Genomic DNA, 26,427 nt, shown 5'->3' on the forward strand with positions numbered 1-26,427 from the left:
CTTTCGGGTCGCCTGGCTTGAAAATGCGTGGGACCGCCCCCTCGTCACCGGGGGTGGGGTTACGTGTAGGTGACGTGGCAGCTTCCAGTCTGGTCGGGTTTCGGCGGCCTCAGTGCCCAGGGAGGAGGCAGTGACGGCCGGGGAGATTGGTAGTGGCGGCGGCGGCAGGCAGCAGAGGGGAGGTAAGACTTGCTCTAAGAGGGGGTCTGGCCACCGTGTCAGCTCTGGGGCAGTGGTTTTACAGGGGCGACGACTGGCAGGGGGAAGGGAACCAGGGGTAAGCAAGCAAGTCCTGCCGGCCCGGCTCCTGGTGAGCGAATTCCTTGCCGTCCAATCAGGAAAGCCTCTGTTGAGAGAGACGTCGGCATTAGCTAATGAGTGGTTGAAGTCTTCCAGAGGCGGACCTTGGGCGGGGGGTGGGACTTCCTGTTTCAAATAAACACCCAGAGGTTTCCCCCTCCGCCCACCGAAGTGTGTCAGTCTTTGGAGGTCCGTCACCGGCCCCCCCCCCGAGGGGCCGAAGGAAACCACGGAAACGAAGGGACTGGGTTAGGGCCCGGGGCAGTTACACGGGCCAGGCCGCAGTCTGAGGGCCACGGGACTTGGCTCTGGCCCTGTCTCTGCTTCAGGGTCCCCGGCCCGCGCTCTGGCCGCCGGAGCCAAGTTGGAAGAAGAGTCTGAAGCGGGTTCGACTTGGGACAGGGGAAAAGCAGAGCCCTTTCCGCTGCTGGCCCGCCCCAGGATCTGCGAGCGTCTTGGGCGCGAAAGTCCATGAGAAGTGCGGAAGGGGCTCGAGGATTTGTTGATTGGGGTGGGGCGGGGGAGTTTGGGGAAAGAAGCTGCCTGGGGAATGACACTCTCCCCTCCACAACAGTCCGAGGTTATGCGTCTCAATGATCCCGCGGAAACGCTACGGGTCTAAGAACACGGATCAGGGTGTCTACCTGGGTCTCTCAAAGACACAGGTCCTGTCCCCTGCACCTGCTGGCAGTAGCAGCAGCGACATCGCCCCTCTGCCCCCCCCAGTGGCCCTCGTCCCTCCCCCTCCCGACACCATGTCCTGCCGGGATCGGACCCAGGAGTTTCTGTCTGCCTGCAAGTCGCTGCAGACCCGTCAGGTAAGGACCTGGAGTGGAAAAGGCGAGGAGTGAGCCATACTCAAATCTAGGAAGGACTGTGCTCCACCACTGTTAACTGAAGTAATTCTTGGGGGTACCTGATGGAACTGATAGGCTTGGATGGGGCCAGTAGGGTCTGCGGTAAGCAACAGAGAAGAGGTCGGCTGGCTAACTAGAGGCAAGGACTTAGACCTTTTTTTAGGAGGAATCCCTTGGAGGGCAGGAGTGCTATTCTGGAGGGAGTACTTCAGAGAGTACTTGGCTTTAATATAATTGGTGTGAATAAGGAACAAGTTCTAGGAAGAGCCTTTAGCTGAGAAACACGCACCTTGAATTTTCTAATATATTTCTACCATAAATTTGCTCTGTAACCATGAGAAAATTAATCTAGTTACATCTTAGTTTTTATCTCTGTAACATTAAGGACATTTTCTAGATCAGTAATTTGTTGTTTTTGTTTTGTTTTGAGATCTGTTTTCAACTCTGTCAACAGGCTGGAGTGTAGTGGCGTGATGAATAGCTCACTGCAGTCTTGAACTCTTAGACTCAAGGGATCCTCTTTCCACAGCCTCCTGAGCAGCTGGGACTACATGGATGCACCACCCAGCTAATTTTAAAATTTTTTTCGTACAGGCAGTGTCTCACTATGTTGCCCAGGTTGGTCTGGACACAAACACCTGGCCCTAGACCAGTAATTTGTATCAAAATAACTTAGGGTTGGATGTGGTGGCTCGTACCTGTAATTCCAGCACTTTGGGAGGCCTAGGCCACAGGATCGCTTGAGGCCAGGAGTTAGAGACCAGCAGGGGCAATGAAGAAAGACCCTGTCTCTACAAGAAAAGAAAAAAAAAGCTGGACGTGGTGGCATGTGCCTGTAGTCCCACCTACTTAGAAGGCTGAGCGAGGCCCAGTCTCTTCCTCTTTCTCTTTTTTTTTTTTTTTTTTTTTTTTTTTTTTTAAGAAGGAATTTCACTCTTGTCGCCTAGACTGGAGTGCAGTGGTGCAATCTCAGCTCACTGCAACCTTCTCTTCCCGGGTTCAAGCGATTCTCCTGCCTCAGCTTCTGGAGTAGCTGGGATTACAGGTGCCCGTCACCGTGCCCGGCTAATTTTTGTATTTTTTTTTAGTAGAGACGGGGTTTCACCATGTTGGTCGGGCCGATCTTGAACTCTTGACCTCAGGTGATCTGCCTTCCTCAGCCTCCCAAAGTGCTGGGATTACAGGCATAAGCCACTGCGCCCAGCCTCTCTCTCCTTTTTTGGAAACAGGGTCTCACTCTGTCACCAAAGCTGGAGTGCAGTGGTTCTATCTCGGCTCACTGCAACATCTGCCCTCCTGGGCTCAAGCAGCCCTCCTGCCTCCAGCTTCTCAGTAGCTGGGATTATAGGCATGTGCTACCATGTCTGCCTAATTTTTGTTTTGTTAGTAGAGACGGGGTTTTACCATGTTGCCCAGACTGGTCTCGAACTTCTGTGCTCAAGTGATCCACCTTCTTCATCTTCTCAAAGTGCTGGGATTACAGGTGTCAGCCACTGCACTCAGCTCCTCTTAAAAAAAAATTTGGGAGTGCTTTCTAATTATTTATTTATTTAATTAATTAATTATTTTTGAGATGGGAGTTTCACTCTTGTCGCCCAGGCTGAAGTGCAATGGCGTGATCTCAGCTCACTGCAACCTCCGCCTCCTGGGTTCAAGTGTTTCTCCTGCCTCAGCCTCCCAAGTAGCTGGGATTACAGACATGTGACACCACGCCCGGCTAATTTTGTATTTTTAGTAGAGACAGGGTTTCTCCATGTTGGTTAGGCTAGTCTCAAATTCTCGACCTCAAGTGATCTGCCCGCCTCAGCCTCCCAAAGTGCTGGGGTTACAAGCACCTGAGTAAGTATTTTTTTGTTTGTTTGTTCATTTGTTTTTGAGACGGAGTCTCGTTTTGTTGCCAGGCTGGAGTGCAGTGACATGATCTGGGTTCACTTCAGCCTCTGCCTCCGCGTTCAAGCGATTCTCCTGCCTCAGCCTCCCGATTAGCTGGGACTACAGGCGTGCGCCACCACACCCAGCTAGTTTTTGTATTTTTAGTAGAGACGGGGTTTCACCATGTTCGCCAGAATGGTCTCCGTCTCTTGATCTTGTGATCTGCTTGCCTCGGCCTCCCAAAATGCTGGGATTACAGGCGTGAGCCACTGCACCCGGCCAAGTAACTGTATTTATTTATTTATTTTGAAACGGAGTCTCGCTCTGTCACCCAGGCTGGAGTGCGGTGGTGGGATCTCAGCTCACTGCAGCCTCCAGGTTGAAGCGATTCTCCTGCCTTTGCCTCCTGAGTAGCTGGCACTACAGGTGCATGCCACCACACCTGCCTAATTTTTTGTATTTTTAGTAGAGACGGAGTTTCACCGTGTTAGCCAGGTTGATCTCGATCTCTTGACCTCGTGATCTGCTGCCTCAGCCTCCCAAAGTGCTAGGATTACAGGCGTGAGCCACCACGCCTGGCTGAGTAACTGTATTTTTAAATATTTTTACTGATGGGTGGGCATGCTGGCTCACACCTGTAATCCCAGTACTTGGGAGGCTGAGGTGGGAGGATTGTGCGAGCCCAGGAGTTCAAGACCAGCCTGGGCAATATAGCAAGACCCTATCTCTACAAAAGTTAAAAATTAGCTAGGTGCGGTGGTGTGCCCTGTAGTCCCAGCTACTTGGGAGGCTGATGTGGGAGGATCGCTTGAGCCCAGGATGTCGAGGCCGCAGTAAGTTATGATCATGCTACTATATTCCAACCTGGGAGACAGAGTGAGACCCTGTCTCAAAAATAGTAAAGTTATAAAAATGTGTTTTTCAGCTCATGGTAAAGCTGCTTTTCTATATGATCTCCAAGAACTTTGCAGTCATCCTTATTGATTTCCTGATTTGAGGAATAGAATGGCAATACTAGCTACCATTTATTTAGTGCTTACTATGTACCAGGTAGTTGACTGAAGTACTTTTCAGCCTTTTTGTTATTTAACCTTAGCAACAACAATGGGAGATGTGTGTATTGTCTTCGTCTTATAGAAGAGGAAGTAGAGATTCAGAATGTTTTAAGTAACTTGCCCCAAATCCCCCAGCTAGTAAGTGGTAAGTCAAGATTTGAACTCAGATCTACTTGTCTTCAAATCTGGACTCTAAATGACTTCCACTCATAAGTCTGGATCATCTGATGGATGCCACTAGTGCTAGAGATAGTTTAGTGGACTCCTCAGGAAGAGTGAAAGCTGGAACTGGGGAAGGGAGAACTAAAGTTGTCACCTCCTGCCATTGCTTTTCAGAATGGAATCCAGACAAATAAGCCAGCTTTGCGTGCTGTCCGACAACGCAGTGAATTCACCCTCATGGCCAAGTGAGTTGAGAGAAGCTTTCTGGTGGGGTGCTACAATGTCTGAAGAAAAGTAGACTTGCGATCAGTGGCCTTGGCTGTGAAGTCTGGGGTTGGTTGTGCTGGAGCTTATGTGGGAAAAGGCCTCCTGCCCTTTCCCACAGTCTCACTAGTGGTCATTTGCAGGCGCATTGGGAAAGACCTTAGCAACACATTTGCCAAGCTGGAGAAGCTGACAATCTGTGAGTGTTCTTGGGGTCTTTCAGAAGTGGGGCAGTAAATCAAAGAGGACTGAGGGCTATATTCCCTGAGTTTTGTCGTTGACCTCACCCATTGTGGCTTCTTGTTTGTCTCTGTAGTGGCAAAGCGCAAGTCCCTCTTTGATGATAAAGCAGTGGAAATTGAAGAACTAACATATATCATCAAACAGGTGAGCTACTAGCCATCAGGAGAGCCCAGCATTCCAATCAGATCACTTCTGTCTTCCTGTCATTTTCCATTGCCATGGGGACCCAGAGCAAGTTTCTTTTTTTAGAGAGGGGGTCTCACTGTGTTGACCAGACTGGAGTGTTGTGGTGTGATCCTAGCTCACTATAGCTGTTAACTCCTGGGCTCAAGCTATCCTCCAGCCTGAGCCTCCTGAGCGGTTGAGACTATAGGGACATGCCCTCATACCTGGATAATTTTTTTTTTTTTTTTTTGAGACAGAGTTTTGCTCTTTTGCCCTGGTGGGAGTGCAGTGGTGTGATCTTGGCTCACTGTAACCTCCACCTCCCAGGTTCAGGCTATTCTCCTGCCTCAGCCTCCCCCGTACCTGGGACTACAGCCACCTGCCACCAATGCCTGGCTAATTGTTTTCTCTTTAGTAGAGAAGGGGTTTCACCATGTTGGCCAGACTGGTCTCAAACTCCTGACCTCAAGTGAGCCGCCCACTTCGGCCTCCCAGAGTGCTGGGATTACAGGTGTGAGCCACTGCACTCAACTGTAATAACTTATTTATTTATTTATTTATTTATTATTTTTTGAGACAGAGTTTCACTCTTGTTGCCCAGGCTGGAGCACAGTGGTGTGATCTCAGCTCACCACAACCTCTGTCTTCTGGGTTCAAGTGATTCCACTGCCTCAGCCTCCTGAATAGCTGGGCACATGCCACCGTGCCCAGCTAATTTTGTATTTTTAGTAGAGGTGGGGTTTCTCCATGTTGGTCAGGCTGGTCTCAAACTCCTGACCTCAGGTGGTCCGCCCACTTCAGCCTCCCAAAGTGGTGGGATTACAGGCGTGAGCCCCAGCGCCAGGCCAATAATAACTTTTCTTTTCTTTTTTTTTTTTAAAGATGGTGTCTTACTCTGTTGCCAGGCTGGAGTGCAGTGGTGCGATCTAGGCCTACTGCTACCTCCACCTCCCAGGTTCAAGTGATTCTTTTGCCTCAGCCTCCCAAGTAGCTGGGATTGTGGGACTATAGGCATGCGCCACCACACCCAGCTAATTTTTTGTATTTTTAGTAGAGATGGGGTTTCACCATGTTGGCCAGGATAGTCTCAATCTCTTGACCTCATGATCTGTCTGCCTTGGCCTCTCAAAGTGCTGGGTTTACAGATGTGAGCCACTGAGGAATTGTGTGTATAAATATAATTCTGTTGATGCCTCTTGAAGCTACAGTGCCTTTGACTCTTCCCTTTTCCTGAGTGCTGTCCAGGGGCTTTGTTGGTCATGCTCTAGACCCAAGATTTTGGCCTTTGAAAGGGTTCTGTGGCCAAGAGCATGGCCTCACAGAATGGAGCAGGGCAGTAGGCTGGAGGAGTAAACAAGTTATTTACAAATGGATGAAGGCCTACTTTGCCTCTTTCTAGCTCTTCTCTGCAGGAACTGAGCCAGAGCAAACAATAGACCTTGGAAAATCCTAGCAGGCCCATCTGGTCTAACTGTCTGGGATACTCTCACTCTAGCTAGTAACTTCCACCTTGCCCTTCCTACCAGAGATGGCCATCGGGAGAGATGCTGACTGAGGACTCCTTGGCTAATACTTTGTTTTTCCCTGGACTCTTTTACCAGGACATCAATAGCCTCAACAAACAAATTGCTCAGCTCCAGGATTTCGTGAGGGCCAAGGGCAGCCAGAGTGGCCGGCACCTGCAGACCCACTCCAACACCATTGTGGTCTCCTTGCAGGTGGGAGCTGGGGAGGAAGGGAAGGAGGCAAAGGGGAAGAATGTGGAGTCTTGTTTGGTTGACCGTCTCTCCTTTTCTTTTCTTCTAGTCGAAACTGGCTTCTATGTCCAATGACTTCAAATCAGTTTTAGAAGTGAGGACTGAGGTGAGAACAATTTGCCTAGGAGGGATAGGAATATGGGGGTAAAGATCCAAGAGGAAATGGGGAAGGTACAGGTTCTACAGGGTCATGGGGCCAATGGTGGGAGTCTCTTTAACATGCCTGCTTTCTAGTGGCTTCAGGTCCTTTGCGTTTTTCCCCAACCCCAGAACCTGAAGCAGCAGAGGAGCCGGAGAGAGCAGTTCTCCCGGGCACCTGTGTCAGCCCTGCCCCTTGCCCCTAACCACCTGGGTAAGTCAGAGGTAAAACGGGAAGCCCCGGGAGGTAAGGTTACTTACTCTGGTTGTGATGGCATCCTCTGAAGGCACGGGTTGGGTAGGAGAGTGGAGGGTCAGGAAGTTTCTAGGCTCTATCTCTCAGAGGCCGAACCAGATGGTTGAGATTCGTGATCCACATTTAGACTCCCACATTCTCACTGTTGGGGTGAATTCAGTTGTATTCAGAAGAATGATAATTTCTAATTTTTTTCATACACTTACCTTTATTCACATTCTCTCATTTAATTTTCACAACCACCCTTTGAGAAAGCAACTATTATTATCCCCCATTTTACAGGTGAGGAAACTGAGGCTCAGAGAGGTTAAATGACCTGTCCAGGGTCACAAGGCTAGTAAGTGCCAGAGCTGGGATTCAAACCCAGAGCATGTGGGCTTTGAACCTGCTTTTAACTGTGAAGATGTGCCACGTCCTGTTTTCTCCCCAGGGGGTGGTGCTGTGGTTTTGGGGGCAGAGTCCCATGCCTCCAAGGATGTTGCCATCGACATGATGGACTCTCGGACCAGCCAGCAGCTGCAGCTCATTGACGAGCAGGTACCCAGGCTCTGAACTAGGGAGAATCAGCTTCTCCATTATCCTCTGTGGTTCCCAAGAGAGTGTCTGGAGTGTGCCATGGGCAGAATGGCAAGCTGGGAGGGCTGTAAAGATGCAGGTCTGACCCTGAAGAAGCTGATGGTGCTCATGTGCTCTCTCCCTCTCCTGAAGGATTCCTACATCCAGAGTCGGGCAGACACCATGCAGAACATTGAGTCGACAATTGTTGAGCTGGGCTCCATCTTTCAGCAGTTGGCACACATGGTTAAGGAACAGGAGGAAACCATTCAGAGGTGAGACATACTCTCTCACCCCAAACAGAGGAGCTTTCTCTTCCCCGTAGATTGGCATCTTAAAGTCCCCAGGGACTGCTTGATGCCCTTTGGAAGATAGAGTGAATTCTGCCCACCCATGGGACCCAGTTCACCTGCTTCCGTCCACCCAACAAGTATTTATTGAGCACCTGTTCATGTGAGGCGCTGTTCTAGGTGCGGGAGATACAGCGGCAAATAGGACAGTAAAGTCTCTCTGGAGCTACTTTGTAGCATGTGTAAGTGTCTAGAATTTCATAGGGCAGATGAGGACAGCTGTGGAAAAGAACTGACAAGGCCGGCATAGTGGCTCACACCTGTAATCTCATAGGCAGCATTTGGGAGGCCGAGCAAGGCAGATCGCTTGAGTTCAGGAATTCAAGACCAGCTTGGGCAACAAAGTGAGACCCTGTCTCTACAAAAAAAATACAAAAACTAGCTGGGCATGGTGGCACGGGCCTGTAGTCCCAGCTACTCAAGAGACTGAGGTGGGAGGATGGCTTGAGCCTGGGAGGCAGAGGTTGCAGTGAGCCAAGATCATGCCACTGCACTCCAGCCTAGGCGACAGAGCCAGATTCTGTGTCAAAAAATAAAAATAAAAATTGACCAACAAAATTTCAGGTAGTAATGAAGACTGTATACAGAGTTAAAGTAGGATGATGTGTTAAGAAAGTAATGGATGGGTACCGTGGCTTACACCTGTAATTCCAGCACTTTGAGAGGCCCACACAGTCACCTGAGCTAAGGAGTTCGAGACCAGCCTAGGCAACATGGTGAAACCCCATCTCTACAAAAATAAAAAAATTAGCTAGACGTGGTTGCTTAGGCCTGTGGTTCCAGCTACTCGGGAGGCTGAGGTGGGAGGATGACTTAAGCATGGGAGGTTGAGGCTGCAGTGAGCCATGATGGAACCACTGCGCTCCAGCCTGAGTGACAGAGCGAGACTCCATCTCAAGAAAAAATAAGGAAGTGACTAAGGTATATCAGATTGTGTGGCAGGGAATGCTGCTCTGAAGACACCACATTTAAGTAGAGACTTGAATGACAAGAGGGATCCAGCCAGGCAAAGAAGAGAGAGTGAGTGTTCTCGGCTGAGTGGACAGCTAGAGCAAAGCCTTGTAATGGGACGGTCTAACTATACGCAAGAATCAAGAAGGCCTGCATGGCTAGAAAGTAATGAACAGGGGCCGGGCGCGGTGGCTCAAGCCTGTAATCCCAGCACTTTGGGAGGCCGAGATGGGCGGATCACGAGGTCAGGAGATCGAGACCATCCTGGCTAACACGGTGAAACCCCGTCTCTACTAAAAAATACAAAAAACTAGCCAGGCGCGGTGGCGGGCGCCTGTAGTCCCAGCTACTCAGGAGGCTGAGGCAGGAGAATGGCGTGAACCCGGGAGGCGGAGCTTGCAGTGAGCTGAGATCCGGCCACTGCACTCCAGCCTGGGCGGCAGAGCGAGACTCCGTCTCAAAAAAAAAAAAAAAAAAAAAAAAAAAAAAGAAAGTAATGAACAGGGATAGAGAAGTACAGGGTGTACTGGAGGGATGTAGGCAGAGGCCCAACAATGGGCTGGCCTCTCTGTTCCTCTGGTGTCTCCTGCTACTATAAGAGGTTTTATCTGCTCCTCCTCTGTGGTGCTTAGCATTCAGTCAGTCAGTTATGGGAAATACAGCAGTGGACAGAAGAGACAAAATCCTTGCCCTTGTGGAACGTGTATCCTAGTAGGGAGATAGATGTGAAAAAGTCATAATAAATAGTACGTTTAAAAACAAGTCATAAATGCAAAAAAAAAAAAAAAAGAGTCAACACAGGATAAACTAATCAGGAGTGCCAGGTTTGGAGGGAGGTAAGCCTTATTAAGAAGGTGGCATCACACTTGGGAGAAGGTGAGGAAGTTAGGTACATAGACTCTGGCAAAGACCTCCAGGTGACAATATATCTGATGAGTTAACGGACAGCAGAGACGACTGCAGCTGGGATCAGTGAGGAAGAGAGTTGTACAAGGTGTGGTCAGAGGGGAACTGGTGAGACCTCTTGGGACCATTGGTAGGCCTTAGCTTTTATTCCAAGTGACATAGGGAGCCATTGCAGGGTTTTGTTTTTGTTTCTGTTTTTGTTTCAGACAGAGCCTTGCTCTGTCGCCCAGGCCGGAATGCAGTGGCACGATCTTGGCTCACTGCAACCTCCGCCTCCTAGGTTCAAGTGATTCTCATGCCTCAGTCTCCCTAGTACCCTGGACCACAGGTGTGCACCGCCATGCCCAACTACATTTTGTATTTTTAGTAGAGACGGAGTTTTGCCATGTTGGCCAGGCTGGTCTTGAACTCCTGGCCTCAAATGACCTGTCCTCCTTGGCCCCCCAAAGTGCTGGGATTACAGGTGTGAGCCATCACAACTGGCCAAATACATTTAACTTTATTTATTTTATTTGTTTATATTTTTTTTATTTTTATTTTTGAGATAGAGTCTCACTCTGTTGCCAGGCTGGAGTGCAGTGTTACAGTCTCGACTCACTGCAGCCTCTGCCTCCTGGGTTCAAGCGATTCTCCTGCCTCAGTCTCCTGAGTAGCTAGGACTGCAGGTGTATGAGACTATGCCCAGCTAATTTTTGTATTTTTAGTAGAGACAGAGTTTCACCATGTTGGCCAGGATGGTCTTAATCTCTTGACCTCATGATCCACCCACCTCAGCCTCCCAAAGTGCTGGGATTACAGGCATGAGCCACCATGCCCAGCGTTAACTTTATTTTTATTTATTTATTTATTCTTGAGGTGGAGTTTCTCTCTTGTTGTCCAGGCTGGAGTGCAGTGGCACCTCTCGCCTCACTGAAACCTCCAGGTTCAAGTAATTTTCCTGCCTCAGCCTCCCGAGTAACTGGGATTACATGCACCCACACCACGCCCAGCTAATTTTTGTATTTTTAGCAGAGATGGGGTTTCACCATGTTGACCAGGCTGGTCTTGACCTCCTGACCTCAGGCAATCCATGCACTTCGGCCTCCCAAAGTGCTGGGATTGCAGATGTGAGCCACTGCGCCTGGCCACATTTAACTTTAAAACAAAAATTATAACAGCATATACTCTGGGATTTATAAGGTACGTAGATGCAGCAAATTTAACTGTAGAATAAAGGATGAAGCAAGAGGGTTTCAATATTTTGACAGGTTTGTTTTTTGTTTTTTGTTTTGAAATGGAGTTTTGCTCTGTTGCCAGGCTGGAGTGCAGTGGCTCAATCTCAGGTCACTGCAGCCTCCGCCTCCCAGGTTCAAGTAATTCTCCTGCCTGAGCCTCCCGAATAGCTGGGATTATAGGCGCCCGCCACCACGCCCAGCTAAATTTTGTATTTTTAGTAGAGACGAGGTTTCACCATGTTGGCCAGGACGGTCTCAATCTCTTGACCTCATGATCTGCCTGCCTTGGCCTCCCAAAGTGCTAGGATTACAGGTGTGAGCCACTGTGCCTGGCCGATTTTGACAGTTTATATAAAGTAGGCTGTGAAAAGTTCATAAGGTATATTGTCATCCTTAGAGCAACCACTGAAATAAAACAAACTCATCAATGACATATAGCAAGAAGAGCAACAACCAAATTGAAATGGAAATAGAATTTTAACCAAAATTTCAGTTAATTCAAAAGAAGGACAAGAGAGGATAAACAGAGAAACAAAAAATAAAAGAGAAAAATAGAAAATAGTGCCAGGCGCGGTGGCTCACACCTGTAATCTCATCACTTTGGGAGGCCGAGGTGGGCGGATCACAAGGTCAGGAGATGGAGACCATCCTGGCTAACACGGTGAAACCTCGTCTCTACTAAAATTAGACAAAAAATTAACCAGGCATGGTGGCGGGCGCCTGTAGTCCCAGCTACTTGGGAGGCTGAGGCAGGAGAATGGCGTGAACCCAGGAGGTAGAGCAGTGAACTGAGATCACGCCACTGCCCTCTAGCCTGGGAACAGAGCGAGACTCGGTCTCAAAAAAAAAGGTAAAATGGCAGCCCTAAATCCAGCCTTATTAAAAATTACCTGTGGCCTCAAGTGATCTCCCCGCCTTGGCCTCCAAAAGTGCTGGGATTACGCATGTGAGCCACCATGCCTGGCCAGATTCTGCCCCTTTTTTTTTTGAGACAGAGTCTCACTGTGTCATCCAGGCTGGAGCGCAGTGGCGCAATCTCGGCTCACTGCAAGCTCCGCCTCCCGGGTTCATGCCATTCTCCTGCCTTAGCCTCCCAGGTAGCCGGGACTACAGGTGCCCGCCACCATGCCTGGCTAATTTTTTTTTGTATTTTTAGTAGAGACGGGGTTTCACTATGTTAGCCAGGATGGTCTCGATCTCCTGACCTTGTGATCCGCCTGCCTCGGCCTCCCAAAGTGCTGGGATTACAGGTGTTGGCCAATTCTGCCCATATTTTAATCTCCATCCCAGACCACTCTCCTAAACTCCATATATCCATATTCCTGTTCAACATCTCCACTTACTGGCCTGGGAGTGGTGGCTCATGCCTGTATTCCTAACATTTTGGGAGGCTGAGGCAGGTGGATCATTTGAGGTTCAGCAGTTTGATACCTGCTTGACCAAAATGGTGAAACCCCATCTCAACTAAAAATACAAAAGAAAAAAAAATAGCTGGGCATGGTGACACATGCCTGTAATCCCAGCTACTCAGGAGCCTGAGGTGGTAGAATCACTTTAACCCTAGAGGTGGAGGTTGCAGTGAGCCGAGATCGTGCCATTGCATTCTAGCCTGGGCAACAAGAGCAAAACTCTCAAAAAACAAAAACACAAGCTGGGCGTGGTGGTGCACTTCTTGGTCCCAGCTACTGCGAAGTCTGAGGCAGGAGGATCTGAGCCCCGGGGGCGGAGGTTGCAGTGAGCCGAGATTGCGCCACTGCACTCCAGCCTGGGTAACCGCAACACCCTGTCTCCAAAAAAAAAAAAAAAAAAAAAAAAAAAAAAGGTATTAAAAAGTTAAATGTATTTTAAATAAGAGGAAGACATGGTAATAGTACTCACATATTTACCATCTTCACTGTTCTTCATTCCTCCTTGAATAGATCTAAGTTTCCCACTGGTATCTCTTCCCTTTATCCTGAAGAAGCACTTCCTTTGGTATTTTTTTTTGTAGTGGAGATCTGCTGACAACAATTTCTTTCAGTTTTCTTTCATCTGAAAAGAAAACAAATCTTTTTCACTAAATCAAAACTAAACTTTTTTCACCTTCATTTTTTTTTTTGAGACAGAGTCTCACTCTGTTGCCCAGGCTGGAGTGCAGTGGCGCCATCTCGGCTCACTGCAAGCTCCGCCTCCCGGGTTCACGCCATTCTGCCTCAGCCTCCCGAGTAGCTGGGACTACAGGCACCTGCCACCACTCCGGCTAATTTTTTATATTTTTAGTAGAGACGGGGTTTCACTATGTTAGCAAGGATGGTCTCAATCTCCTGACCTCGTGATCTGCTTGCCTCAGCCTCCCAAAGTGCTGGGATTACGGGCGTGAGCCACTGCGCCCAGCCTCACCTTCATTATTGAAGGATGTTTTCTCTGGATATAGAATTCTGAATATTCAGGTTGGTTTTTTTTTTTTAACTTTTTATTTATTTTTTCCTGAGACAGGGTCTCACTCTGTTTTTGCCCAGGCTGGAGTGCAGTGGCACGATCATGGCTCACTGCAGCCTTGACCTCCCACCTCAGCCTCCTTAGTAGCTGGGGCTACAGGCATACACCACCACACCAGGCTGATTTTTTTTTTTTTTTTTTTTTTTTTTTTGGTAGAGACGAGGGTTTCACATGTTGCCCAGGGAGGTCTCAAACTCATGGGCTCAAGAAATCTTCCCACCTTGACCTCCCAATATACCTGGCTCATACAGATTTATTCTTTTTTTTTTTTTTTCCGAGACGGAGTTTTTAGTCTTGTTGCCCAGGCTGGAGTGCAGTGGTGCGATCTTGGTTCATTGCAACCTCCACCTCCTGGGTTCAAGCGATTCTTGTTCCTCAGCTTACTGAATAGCTGAGATTACAGGCACCCACCACCACACCCAGGTAATTTTTTTTTGTATTTTTAGTAGAGACAGGGTTTCACTATACTGGCCAGGCTGGTCTTGAACTCCTGACCTCAAGTGATCCTCCTGCCTCTGCCTCCCAAAGTGCTGGTATCACAGGCATGAGGCACAGCACCCGGCCTGATCATGTCTTTTTTTTTTTTTTGAGATGGAGTTTTGCTGTTGTCACCCAGGCCAGAGTACAGTGGTGCGATCTTGGCTCACTGCAACCTCCACCTCCTGAATTCAAGCGATTCTCCTGCCTCAGCCTCCTGAGTAGCTGGGATTACAGGCGCCAGCCACCATGCCTGGCTAATTTTTTATATTTTTAGTAGAGTTGGGGTTTCGCCATGTTGGGCAGCCTGGTCTCGAACTACAGACCTCAGGTGATCCGCCCGCCTTGGGCAGCCAAAGTGCTGGGATTATAGGCATGAGCCACCATGCCCAGCCTCTGAGTTTCTTTTATGTGTAAATTTGTCTTTAAATTTGGGAAGTATTTGGCTATTATTTAAACATTTTTCTGCCTCTTTCTGTCCTTTCCATCTGGAAATATATACATATGTATGTTTCCAGATACATGTCTCATATAATAAATTTATTTATATTTATTATATATATATATTTTCAGGTCAATCTGCTGTTAAGCCCATTTGGTGAATTTTTTTAGATAATTTTCAGTTTCAAATTTACACTTGGTTCTTTTTTAGAGATTATGTTTCTCTGCTGTGACTTACTACTTTCTTAGTCAGTACAATCATATTTTCCCTCAGTTATAATAGCTGCCTTAAAATTTAATTCTCATCATCTGGATTATCCTAGGGATGGTTCCTTTCATTGCCTTTTCTTTTCTGTATGGGTCACAGTTTCCTGTTTCATTGTTTATCTACTAATTGAGGATTTTATCATGCATGTTATAATTGATATGAAGATTCTGGATTATGTTTCTATAGAGAATGCTGACTTTTTTGTTTTCGCAGGCAGTTAACTTGGCTGAAGTAAGATGGTTGTTTTTTATATTTCCTCTGTGGTTTATGTGATTTATGGAATGGTCAGTCTAATAGGAGCTACCCAGGCATTACTGGAAGCAGAACCTCGAGGAGTGAGAAATAGTCATTGGATTCAGCAATGCAGATATTGTTGGTGACTTTGAGTCAGATTCAATAGAGGGATGGGAGCAAAAGCTTGAATGCAATGGCGTTTAAGAGAGAATGAGGCCAGCCATGGTGGCTCTTGCCTGTAATCCTAGAACTTTGTGGGGCTGAGGCAGGCAGATCACTTGAGGCCAGGAGTTCGAGACCAGCCTGGGTAACATGGTGAAACTCCACCTCCACTAAAAATACAAAAAATTAATTGGGCGTGGTGGCATGTGCCACCACCAGAGACTGAGGTTGCAGTGAGCCAAGATCACGCCATTGCACTCCAACCTGAGTGACAGAGTAAGACTCTGTCTCAAAAAAAAAAAAAAAAAAAAAAATGAGAGAGCAATTAGAAAGAGTAGAAATAGATGAATAGACAGCTCTTTTTTTTTTTTTTTTTTTTTGAGACAGAGTCTTGCTCTGTCGCCAGGCTGGATCCAGTGCAATGGCGCGATCTTGGCTCACTGCAACCTTCACCTCCTGGGTTCAAGCAGTTCTCTTTCCTCAGCCTCCCAAGTACAGGCACACACCACCACACCCAGCTAATTCTTTTTTTTTCAGTAAAGGGGATGTTTCACCATGTTAGCCAGGATGGAGAATGGACAGCTCTAAGAGTTTTGCTTCAAAATGGAGAAAGGAAATGGAGTAATAGCTGATAGGAGGAAGTTAATCAGAAGATTTCCTTTTTTTTTTTTTAATATGAAAATTTGGGGGTTAGGCAAAGTAGCTTACACCTGTAATCCTAGCGCTCTGGGAGTTCAAGGCGGGAAGATCGCTTGAGGCCATAAGTTCGGGACCAGCCTAGGCAACATAGCAAGACCCTATCTCTCCAAGAAAATGGAAAATTAGCCTGGCATGGTGACATGCCTGTAGTCCTAGCTATTTAGGAGGCTGAGCGGAGATCACTTGAGCCGAGGAGTAGGAGGTTACAATAAGCTATGATGGTGCCATTGTACTACAGCCTGGGCAATAAAGTGAGACCCTGTCTCTAAAAAATGTTTTAAAAGAAAAATTTTAAATTTACCAGTAAATTGAAAGAACAATAGTAAACACTAATATACCTACAACCTACACCCTACATTCAGCAGTTCACAGTTGGCCAGATTGGCTTTATCTTTTATTTTTCTGAACCATTTCACAAGGTTGCCGATATCATGACACTTAATCCTTAAATATTTTAACATGCGTCTCCTAAGAATACACAAATTCTCTTTAAAAACCACATCCAGTACTCACTTCAGCAGGACGTATATTAAAATTTGAATGATACACAGGTTAGCATGGCCTCTGCACATGGATGGCACAAATTTTTGAAGCATTCCGTATTTTTTATTACCTGGGTGATGAGATAATATGTATACCAAGCCCCAAGACACGTAATTTATTTATAGAACCAACCTGCACGTGTACCCCTAAAACTAGAATAAAATTTAAAAATTAAATAAAAAAATTAAAACCAGACTGGGCACGGTGGCTCACATCTGTAATCCTAGCACTTTGGGATACCGAAGTGGGCAGATCACCTGAGGTCAGGAGTTTGAGACCAGCCTGGCCAACATGGAGAAACCCCTTGTCTACTAAAAATATAAAAATTAGATGGGCATAGTGGTGCACGTCTGTGGTCCCAGCTACTTGGGAGGCTGAGGCAGGAGAAGTGCTTGAACCTGGGAGGCAGAGGTTGCAGTGAGCTGAGATTGTGCCACCGCACTCCAGCCTGGGCGACAGAGCGAGACTCTGTCTCAAAAAAATAAAACCACACCCAGTTATCCTATCTGTGAAAATTAACGATTTCCTAATATTATGTATTATCCAGTGAATGTCACTCACCACAGAGCAATACTCTGTCTCAAAAAATAAAAAATAACCCAGTTATCATATCTGTGAAAATTAACAATTTCCTAGTAATTATGTATTATCCAATTAGTGTTACGACAGTGAGACTCTGTCCCAAAAAATAAAAATAAAAACCACACCCAGTTGGCCGGGGGTGGTGGTTCATGCCTGTAATCCCAGTACTTTGGGAGGCCGAGGTAGTTCCCGGGGTCAAGAGATTGAGACCATCCTGGCCAACATGGTGAAACCCCGTCTCTACTGAAAACAGAAGAATTAGCTGGGCGTGGTGGTGCGTGTCTATAGTCCCAGCTACTCGGGAGGCTGACGCAGGAGATTCGCTTGAACCTGGGACGTGTAGGTTTCAGTGAGCCGAGATTATACCACTGCACTCCAGCCTGGCAACAGAGCAAGACTCTGTCTCAAAAAAAAAAAGACACCCAGTTATCATATCTGTTAAAATTAACTATTTCCTAATACTATGTGATATCCAGTGAGTGTTTACATTTTCCCAGTTATCCCCAAACTGTTTATTAGGTTTCAAAAAATTAAATCAGAAAGCCAGACGTCGTGGCTTACACCTGTAATCCCAGCGCTTTGGGAGGCCGAGGCGGGCGGATTACCTGAGGTCAGGAGCTGGAGACCAGCCTGACCAACATGGAGAAACCCCGTTTCTACTAAAAATACAAAATTTGCTGAGCATGGTGGTGCATGCCTATAATCTCAGCTACTCAGGAGGCTGAGGCAGGAGAATCACTTGAACCCGGGAGGCAGTGGTTGCAGTGAGCCAAGATCATGCCATTGCACTCCAGCCTGGGCAACAAGAGCGAAACTCCGTCTCAAAAAAAAAAAAATTAGCCGGACGTGGTGACACATGCCTGTAATCCCAGCTATTTGGCAGGCTGAGGCAGGAGAATCGCTTGAACCCGGGAGGTGGAAGTTGGGGTGAGCCGAGATCACGCTGTTGCACTCCAGTCTGGGCAATGGAGTGAAACTCTGTCTCAAAAAAACAAAACAAAACAAAAAAAAGAGTCTGGGTGCGGTGGCTCACACCTGTAATCCCAGCACTTTGGGAGGCAGAGGTGGGTGGATCATGTGAGGTCAGGAGACCATGCTGATCAACATGGTGAAACCCATCTCTACTAAAAATACAAAATTAGGGCGTGGTGACACATGCCTGTAATCCTAGCTACTCAGGAGGCTGAGGCACGAAAGTCGCTTGAACCCAGGAGGTGGAGGTTGCAGTGAGCCAAGATCGTGCCATTGCACTTCATCCTGAGCAACAAGAGCGAAACTCCATCTCAAGTAAATTAATTAAATTCTTCCTCTTTTCTGAGCATCACTATAGGCTTTAATGATAGGTTTTAATGTATTGTCTTCTTATTAGGGCAATGATTATTGCCAGTGCTCAAGTTGTTCCAAATATGTCTGGTGGGAGTCTAGAGGATTTAAAAGGCTGAGAGAAATAAAAGTATGTTTGCATGCCAATGGGAATGATGCAACAGATAAATTTTAAAATGATGAGGTAGGAGAAAGATGGGAGAATTCTTGAAATGATGTCCTTAAGAAGGTGAGAAGAAGTGGCTCCAGCACAGAAATCGAAGCTTGGCTCTAAGAGGAGCTGGTGATAGGTGGGAAGACAGGCTATTGTAGCAATGCAGGGGGTGGAGCGGCATTTATCTTCAGACCACTTCAGTCTTCCCAGCTCCTTAAGAAGAAAGGCCAGTAAAGGAGAGGATAGGGGAGAGGAGGTGTAGGAGGTTTTCGGAATCCACTCCTGCTCACTTGCTCTTATCCCTTTAGTCAAGGTCCAACCCTGATTGATCTTTCTTCCCCACGGTATCTAGCAGAGTGCTTTTACTCTATGTTGTTGATCATGTGAAACTGAGTGAGCACCTACATTTGTATAAAGCCACTTTCTGAACGTCAATCCACTAAGCAGCCTCACACATTTGATTGGCCAAGGTAAAAGAAAACACTTAGAGATTCTGATTCGAGAGATGTGAATGGAGTGGGCTTTCAGGGAGCTTCATTTTTACAAAATCTGTAGAAGTTCTGACGAGCATCCAGGTTTGGGAACCACTGATTTAAAAAAAAGTTTGTTTATTCAACTACTGTATGTTGAGCACCAGCCATTTATAAGGTACTGTGAGTACAGCTGTCTTGATCCTAGAGTCAGGAGAATTGACTGATATTTGTTGTTGTTGTTGTTTGTTTGAGACGGTCTCACTCTGTCACCCAGGCCAGAGTGCAATGGCATGATCTTGGCTCACTGCAACCTCTGCCTCCCAGGTTCGAGTGATTCTCCTGCCTCAGCCTCCTGGGTAGCTGGGATTACAGGCATGTGCCACCATACCATGCCTGGCTAATAATTGACTGATTTTTTCTTTTCCTTTCTTTTTTTTTTTTTTTTTTTTTGAGACGGAGTCTCGCTCTGTCATCCAGGCTGGAGTGCAGCGGCGCGATCTCCACCCACTGCAAGCTCCACCTCTCAGGTTCGTGCCATTCTCCTGCCTCAGCCTCCTGAGTAGCTGGGACTACAGACGCCCACCACCACGCCCAGCTAATTTTTTGTATTTTTAGTAGAGAGGGGGTTTCACCGTGGTCTCGATCTCCTGACCTCGTGATCCGCCCACCTCTGCCTCCCAAAGTCCTGGGATTATAGGCATGAGCCACTGTGCCCAGCCCTTCTTTTTTTTTTTTTTTTTTTTTTTTTGAGATGGAGTCTGGCTCTGTCACCCAGGCTGGAGTGCAGTGGCAACCTCCACCTCCTAGGTTCAAGTGATTCTTCTGCCTCAGCCTCCCAAGTAGCTGGGACTACAGGCGCAAGCCACCACAGCCGGCGAATTTTTGTATTTTTAGTAGAGAAGGAGCCATATTGACTCATCTCAGCATATTGGTCAGGCTGGTCTCGAACTCCTAGACCTCATTATCCACCCACCTCAGTCTCCCAAAGTGCTGGGATTACAGGCGTGAGCCACCGCGCCTGGCCTGATTTTTATCTATTTCAGCTGAGACCTAGGAAACCCCTTGCAGAGTTTAGGCCATAAACACCATAGCTCCTTGAGCTATGTTGTATTTTGAATATTAGAATATTAAGACTAGGCACAGTGGCTCACTTCTATAATCCCAGCTCTTTGGGAGGCTGAGACAGGTGGATCACGAGGGCAGGAGATGGAGACCATCCTGGCTAATACAGTGAAACCGCATCTCTACTAAAACCATACAAAAAAACTAGCGAGGTATGGTGGCGGGCACCTGTAGTCCCAGCTACTCAGGAGGCTGAGGCAGGAGAATGGCGTGAACCCGGGATGCAAAGCTTGCAGTGAGCCCAGATGACGCCACTGCACTTCAACCTGGGTGACAGAGACTCCAACTCAAAAAAAAAAAGAAAAAAGAATATTATTATAGATTCAGTGAAACAGAATTATAAAAGAGATTTGAGTTCTTTCCTCAATCAATATACATCTAAAAATAGCATATAGGCAACTTTACATTCTAGTCTTCCTTGAAACAGTGTCATAAGTAGTTTTCATTGTTAGCATGCATTTGCTCATTGGTTTAGCAAACATTTCTTGCTGCTGTGAACTTATCCTGCTGGGTCTGAGGATAAGAGGGTGAAAGACCATTCTGGTCCTCCTGGAGCTCACTAGTAGGAGAGACATAAGTTGACAGTGACAGCTCAGTATGATAGGGCAAGAAGAGAAGGGGATGAGGCTGGGTGCAGTGGCTCATCCCTATAATCCCAGCACTTTGGGAGGCCAAGGCAGGATTACTTTTGGGAGGCCCGGAGTTCGAGACAGCCTGTGCAACACAGAGACCCTGTCTCTATTTAAAAAAAAAAAAAAGAAGGGGACGAGAGAACTCCTAGGAGTAGGTACTGCTCCTAGGTGGGGCCAAGGGGCCTTCCCAGAAGTGATACCAAGCTAAGACTTGAGGGCAATGCCATCCCAAAAAGGGGAAAGAAGAAGCTGTTCCATGTGAGGGAAAAACAGCACAGAAATGAGAAAGAACTTGGTAGATTCAGGAGTGCAGAATTACTCAGCATGGCTGGGGGAGTGGTGAGAGGCAAGGCCAGGTCACAAATGACCTGTGTGTCACAGCAAGAAATTTGGTGTCTGGGAGAGAACATAAGAAGAAGTGAGCAGATTGATGCTGGGTGAGAATTAGGTTGGTTCTGGATGTGCTGAGTGCCTCAGACTGCATGGGACAGCTAAATGACAGTTTAGTAGGCATTTCATGTTCTGATGTTTGGAAGAGAAGGCAGTGTAAGGACTTAGGACAGTGGCCTCTTGGTGAAACCCTGGGCATAGACCACCCAGAGACAGTGGGTAAAGTAAGAAAAAGGTCAGGACAGATCCCCCATGGAGTCGGGGTATGTAGAGAAGGGAAGAATCTGGCCAGACTGAGGAGGAAGGTTGAGGAAGATGAGAGAAGAAAGCAGAGAGAGAAATGTGTCCTTAGAACTTGGGGTAGAGGAATTTTAAGGAGTGGTTATTTATTATTGCTCCTGAGAAAGTTAGAGGTAAGGATGTGTTAGAGTTTGGGGTGGGGGTGGGGGTGGGGGAGACTTGAATTAATTGGATCAGTGCCAGTATTTTCAGTAGAATGGCTCAGTAGCAATTTTACAGTATGTTGGAGCATAAAAGGGAAATAAGGAAGTAGAATTTATGGGCAACCATATACAAAATAAATTTATGAAAGGATGCAGTCTTTAAAATAGGTGTAGACATTCATATGCGTCCTCCCTGCATGGCAGTGGATCTGGGTTTGAGCACTTGCTCTATAAACCACTGATTAAGTCTGAAGTTCTTTGGGATGCAGATTCTTGGTCCCCAACTTAGAATTTTTGGTTGTGACACTTGAGACTTTATATATTTGAGAATTCAACAGGTGATTCTTATTTTTCCTAAGGTGTGAAAACCACTGATCGATGTTGCTCATTTTCCTTTTCACCTCATAAAATATTCAAACTACAGAAAAGTTGGGAGGATAGCACAATAAACACTCATATTCCCTTCACCTGTAGTCACTAACTTTGTTTTCATCTTTGTTTTTTTCTTTTCTTTTGAGACAAGGTGACACTCGGGCTATAGTGCAGTAGCACAATAATGGCTCACTGCAACCTCAAACTCCTGGGCACAAGTGATCCCCCCACCTCAGCCTCCCCAGTAGCTGGAATAACAGGTACATGCCACCATGTCCAGCTAATTTTTAAATTTTTTTTTTTTTGTAGAGACGGAGTCTCCTATTTTCCCCAGGCTGGTCTCGAACTCCTGAACTCAAGCAGTACAGCCACCTTGGCTTCCCAAGTGCTGGGATTACAAGCATGGGCCATCTGGTCTGGCCACCAGTAGTTAACATTTTATCACTTTTTTTCCTCTCTTTCTTTCTTTTTTTTTTTTTTTTTTTTTTTTTTTTTGAGACGGAATCTCACTCTGTCACCCAGACTGGAGTGCAGCGGTGCGAGATCTCGGCTCACTGCAACCTCTGCCTCCCGGGTTCAGGTGGTTCTCCTGCCTCAGCCTTCTGAGTAGCTGGGGTTACAGGTGCCTGCCATCACATCCAGCTAATTTTTGTATTTTTGGTAGAGACAGGTTTTCACCATGTTGGTCAGGCTGGTCTCAAACCCCTGACCTTGTGATCCGCCCACCTCAGCCTCCCAAAGTGCTGGGATTATTGACATGAGCCACCATGCTCAGCCTTTCCCCTCTTTCTTTTGCCGAATTATTTGAAAGTAGGTGCAAATTTCCTGCTGTTTTATCCCGAAATACTTCATTCAGCATGCTAAGAATAAGGCATTCTCCTGAACAGCCGTAATGTCATTTTCTTTCTTTTTTTTTTTTTTTTTTTGAGATGGAGTCTTGCTTTGTTGCTCAGGCTGGAGTGCCGTGCCACGATCTTCGCTCACTGCAAGCTCCGCCTCCCAGGTTCACGTCATTCTCCTGCCTCAGCCTCCTGAGTAGCTGGCACTACAGGCACCCGCCACCACGCCTGGCTAATTTTTTGTATTTTTAGTAGACATGGGGTTTCACCGTGTTAGCCAGGATGGTCTCAATCTCCTGACCTTGTAATCCACCGGCCTCAGCCTCCCAAAGTGCTGGGATTACAGGCGTGACCCACCATGCCCAACCCATAATGTCATTTTCAAGCTAAGAAAATTAACAGTTCTCCAGCATGATCCAGTAATCAGCCCATGTTCAAGTTTCCCCATCTGATATTTATTTTATTTATTTATTTATTATTATTATTGAGATGCAGTCTCGCTGTGTCACCCAGGCTGGAGTGCAGTGGCATGATTTTGGCTCACTGCAAGCTCCACCTCCTGGGTTCAAGCGATTCTCCTGCCTCAGCCTCCTGAGTAGCTGGGACTACAGGTGCCTGCCACCAGGCCCGGCTAATTTTTTGTATTTTTAGTAGAGACGGGGTTTCACTGTGTTAGCCTGAGTGGTCTCTGTCTCCTGACCTGATGATCTGCCTGTCTCAGCCTCCCAAAGTTCTGGGATTACAGGCGTGAGCCACCACGCCCAGCCCCCATCTGATATTTAAAACAGAAGTTTTTATCTCTTTTTCTTTTAATTTAAGACCCAGGAAGATTCACATTTTGTATTCAATGTGTCTCTTTTAGTGTGCCTTTTGTTTTATTTTTCATGACAAATTAAATTTAACATTGATGAAATTAGGGTAAATACTTTTGCCATGATGATTACATTAGTAGGCAATTGATTAGGTTGTCCCTTTATTGCTGATGTCAGTTGAATCACTTGTTCAAGGTGCTGTCAGACCAAGCACACTCATCCCTTGGTATTGCAGGGCATTGGCTCCAGGAGACCCAGAGGAAACCAAAATCTGTGCATCCACAAGGCCCATAACATCTTGTCATATTTGCTTGTAATCTACTCACATCCTCCGATATACTTATTTAAATTTTATTTTATTTTATTTATTTATTTTTTGAGACAGAGTCTTGCTCAGACACCCAGGCTGGAGTGCAGTGGTGCGATCTTGGCTCACTGCAAGCTCCGCCTCCCGGGTTCACGCCATTCTCCTGCCTCAGCCTCCCGAGTAGCTCCTGCCTCAGCCTCCCAAGTAGCTGGGACTACAGGCGCCCGCCACCACGCCCAGCTAATTGTTTTGTATTTTTAGTAGAGACGGGGTTTCACCGTGTTAGCCAGGATGGTCTCGATCTCCTGACCTCATGATCCGCCCGTCTCAGCCTCCCAAAGTGCTGGGATTACAGGCGTGAGCCACCGTGCCCGGCCTTTTTTTTTTTTTTTTTTTTTTTTAAATAGAGATAGAGTCTTACCATGTTGTTCAAGCTGGTCTCCAATTCCTAGGCTCAAGTGATACTCTTGCCTGGGCCTACCAAAGTGCTGGGATTACAGCCCGGCCAAAACTAGGGTCCATATACCTTTTTTTTTGGTGGTTTTTTGTTGTTGTTTTTTTTTGAGATAAAGTCTTGCTATGTCACCCAGGCTGGAGTGCAGTGGCACAATCTCACTGCATCCTCGAGCTCCTCAGCCTCCTGGGTTCAAGCTGTCCTCCCACCTCAGCCTCCCAAGTAGCTAGGACTATAGGGTCAGACCACCACACCCAGTTAATTTTTGTATTTTTTTGCAGAGATGGGGTTTTCCCATGATGCCTAGGCTGGTCTCAAACTCGTGAGCTCAAGCCATCTGCCCACCTCAGCCTCCCAAAGTGCTAGGATTACAGGCATGAGCCACCATGGCTGGCCATAGAGCTTTTCTTATCCCGTGACTTCCTGTCCATGTCATTACATTTTTCTTTTTCACTCAGAACCATGATTTCTTGACTGTAATGGTCTGTGAACATTTTTCCCCTTACAATAAATATAATACATACTCACCAGATAAAAATCTAAATACTGATGAGCAAAAATTATAACTAATATTTTTGGGGCTCTTGTGGGTTAGGGACTTTATACTAACTAATTGAAGACTGACAGCAGTCTGAGAGAAGGCAGGGCTTGGGTTATCCTCATTTTGCTGGTGAGGAAAATGAAGCTTGAAGTTAGACTAACTTAAGAGTCTTAAGTTAATAAATGGCAGAGTTGGTTTTCAAGCCAGAAATAACTTGTTTATAGTATCCTTCCAAAACTTTTTCTATACACAAATATATATATATAAGAATGGGATCATATTGTGACCATCTTTCCATGTCAATAAATAGACTTCAGCAGCATTCTTTTTAATCCAGTGTCCTTTTGTTTCCTCTTCTCCCGGCCTTGTCCCCAGGATCGACGAGAACGTGCTGGGAGCCCAGCTGGACGTTGAGGCCGCCCATTCAGAGATCCTCAAGTACTTCCAGTCAGTCACCTCCAACCGGTGGCTCATGGTCAAAATCTTCCTCATCCTCATTGTCTTCTTCATCATCTTTGTGGTCTTCCTTGCTTGAACCCTCTCCACTCTGAGGCACTCCGTTGGGGTTTGGGACCCTCCTAGGAAGGCAAGTGGCCAGTGCTGCCACTGAGCCTGTGCAGGGTGCTTGGGAGAAAGGCCCTGTTTCCCTGGAACTGCAAAGAATGGCCACTGCCCCTGACCCCCCACCCCTTGCCTCTGGCCACCCTGTCCTCCCCCCACCACCCTCAGGCCTATGAAACACACAGGGTTCTAGATTTGGACTCTGTGTGTGAAGTGACTGGAAGGGAACAGAGGCCAGCTGGGGGCCAGTGGGGTAGGTTGTCTCCACTAGGAGACTTTTATAAACCCTCTCCAGCCTCTCCCAAAGGAAACGTTGGCAGCAAAGGGAGATGATGCCTTTCCCCACCTTCCTGTGAGTGAAGAGAGGAAGCAGCCCCAGGGACCAATTTTCCCAATTGACCTCTTTCTTCCTCTTTCACCATGTGAGGCAGGGAACCCTGAGCCCTTCAGCTGCCTGCACAACCCCTGACATTGGCTGCTGGTGACTCTCAATCTGCCAAATGTGCTGCAGCCCGTTTTCTCCCAATTACAGCAAGACTGTCAGCCTCACTAGCCATGTCATCATTTCTGGGTGGGAGCGTCGAAGGGCCTAGGCAGCGAGTGGAGTGAGCCCACTGCCCAGTACCAGAACTGAAAGGGTTGGGCTAATGGCTGTGCCAGGTATCACTGCTGAGGCAGGCTATTTTGGGCTCTGACACACAGCTGCCTCTAGACAGGGGAGAACCAAGTGTTGCAACACTTGATTAGCGTGGAAACTTCCTTTCACACAGAAGCAGGATCCCAGAGGGGGTCCCTGATTGGTGGCAGCTTCCAGGACCATCTCAAACAGTGTTTGGACCTGTTTCATCTGTATCCTCCAACTATTTGGCCGTAATTCTTCCTTGAGCTAAGCAAGGCAGAAGCTCTGCCTGCTGCCAGGAGTGGAAGGTGAAGAATTTGTTCCCAACTCCAGTTGAGGCTTTTGATTCCCTCAAAGCACTTCACCAAATCAAAGCCAGTCACAGAGAATGGAGGAGACACCTGCCCAAAATACCCACCGTCCAGAGAGATTAATGTGCTTTGTTCTTCCTGACCA

At 47.1% G+C, this 26,427-nt stretch overlaps 1 protein-coding gene and 1 non-coding gene across 4 annotated transcripts; both read left to right on the plus strand.

Moving 5' to 3' along the window:
* The first annotated feature begins 26 nt into the window (after window positions 1-26).
* On the plus strand, window positions 27-25,901 carry STX5 (syntaxin 5). 3 transcript variants are annotated; one of them, XM_050756960.1, is made up of 11 exons: window positions 27-182; window positions 875-1,118; window positions 4,421-4,491; window positions 4,654-4,709; window positions 4,827-4,897; window positions 6,520-6,636; window positions 6,725-6,781; window positions 6,946-7,027; window positions 7,500-7,606; window positions 7,778-7,899; window positions 25,167-25,901. In XM_050756960.1, the coding sequence occupies exons 2-11, from the start codon at window positions 894-896 to the stop codon at window positions 25,324-25,326; spliced, it is 1,068 nt and encodes a 355-aa protein (XP_050612917.1). In that variant the 5' UTR covers window positions 27-182; window positions 875-893; the 3' UTR covers window positions 25,327-25,901. The 3 variants fall into 3 exon arrangements, with proteins under 3 accessions (XP_050612917.1, XP_050612918.1, XP_050612919.1); XM_050756961.1 differs by having other exon boundaries at window positions 29-182; window positions 1,027-1,118; XM_050756962.1 differs by lacking the exon at window positions 875-1,118 and having other exon boundaries at window positions 29-182.
* On the plus strand, window positions 16,310-16,411 carry LOC126936671 (U6 spliceosomal RNA). Its single transcript, XR_007719498.1, has one exon. It is a non-coding gene; the product is annotated as a U6 spliceosomal RNA (small nuclear RNA).
* Window positions 25,902-26,427: the final 526 nt, after the last annotated feature.

This window comes from Macaca thibetana, chromosome 14 (genome assembly GCF_024542745.1).
Source record: "Macaca thibetana thibetana isolate TM-01 chromosome 14, ASM2454274v1, whole genome shotgun sequence".
Classification (NCBI taxonomy): domain Eukaryota; kingdom Metazoa; phylum Chordata; class Mammalia; order Primates; family Cercopithecidae; genus Macaca; species Macaca thibetana.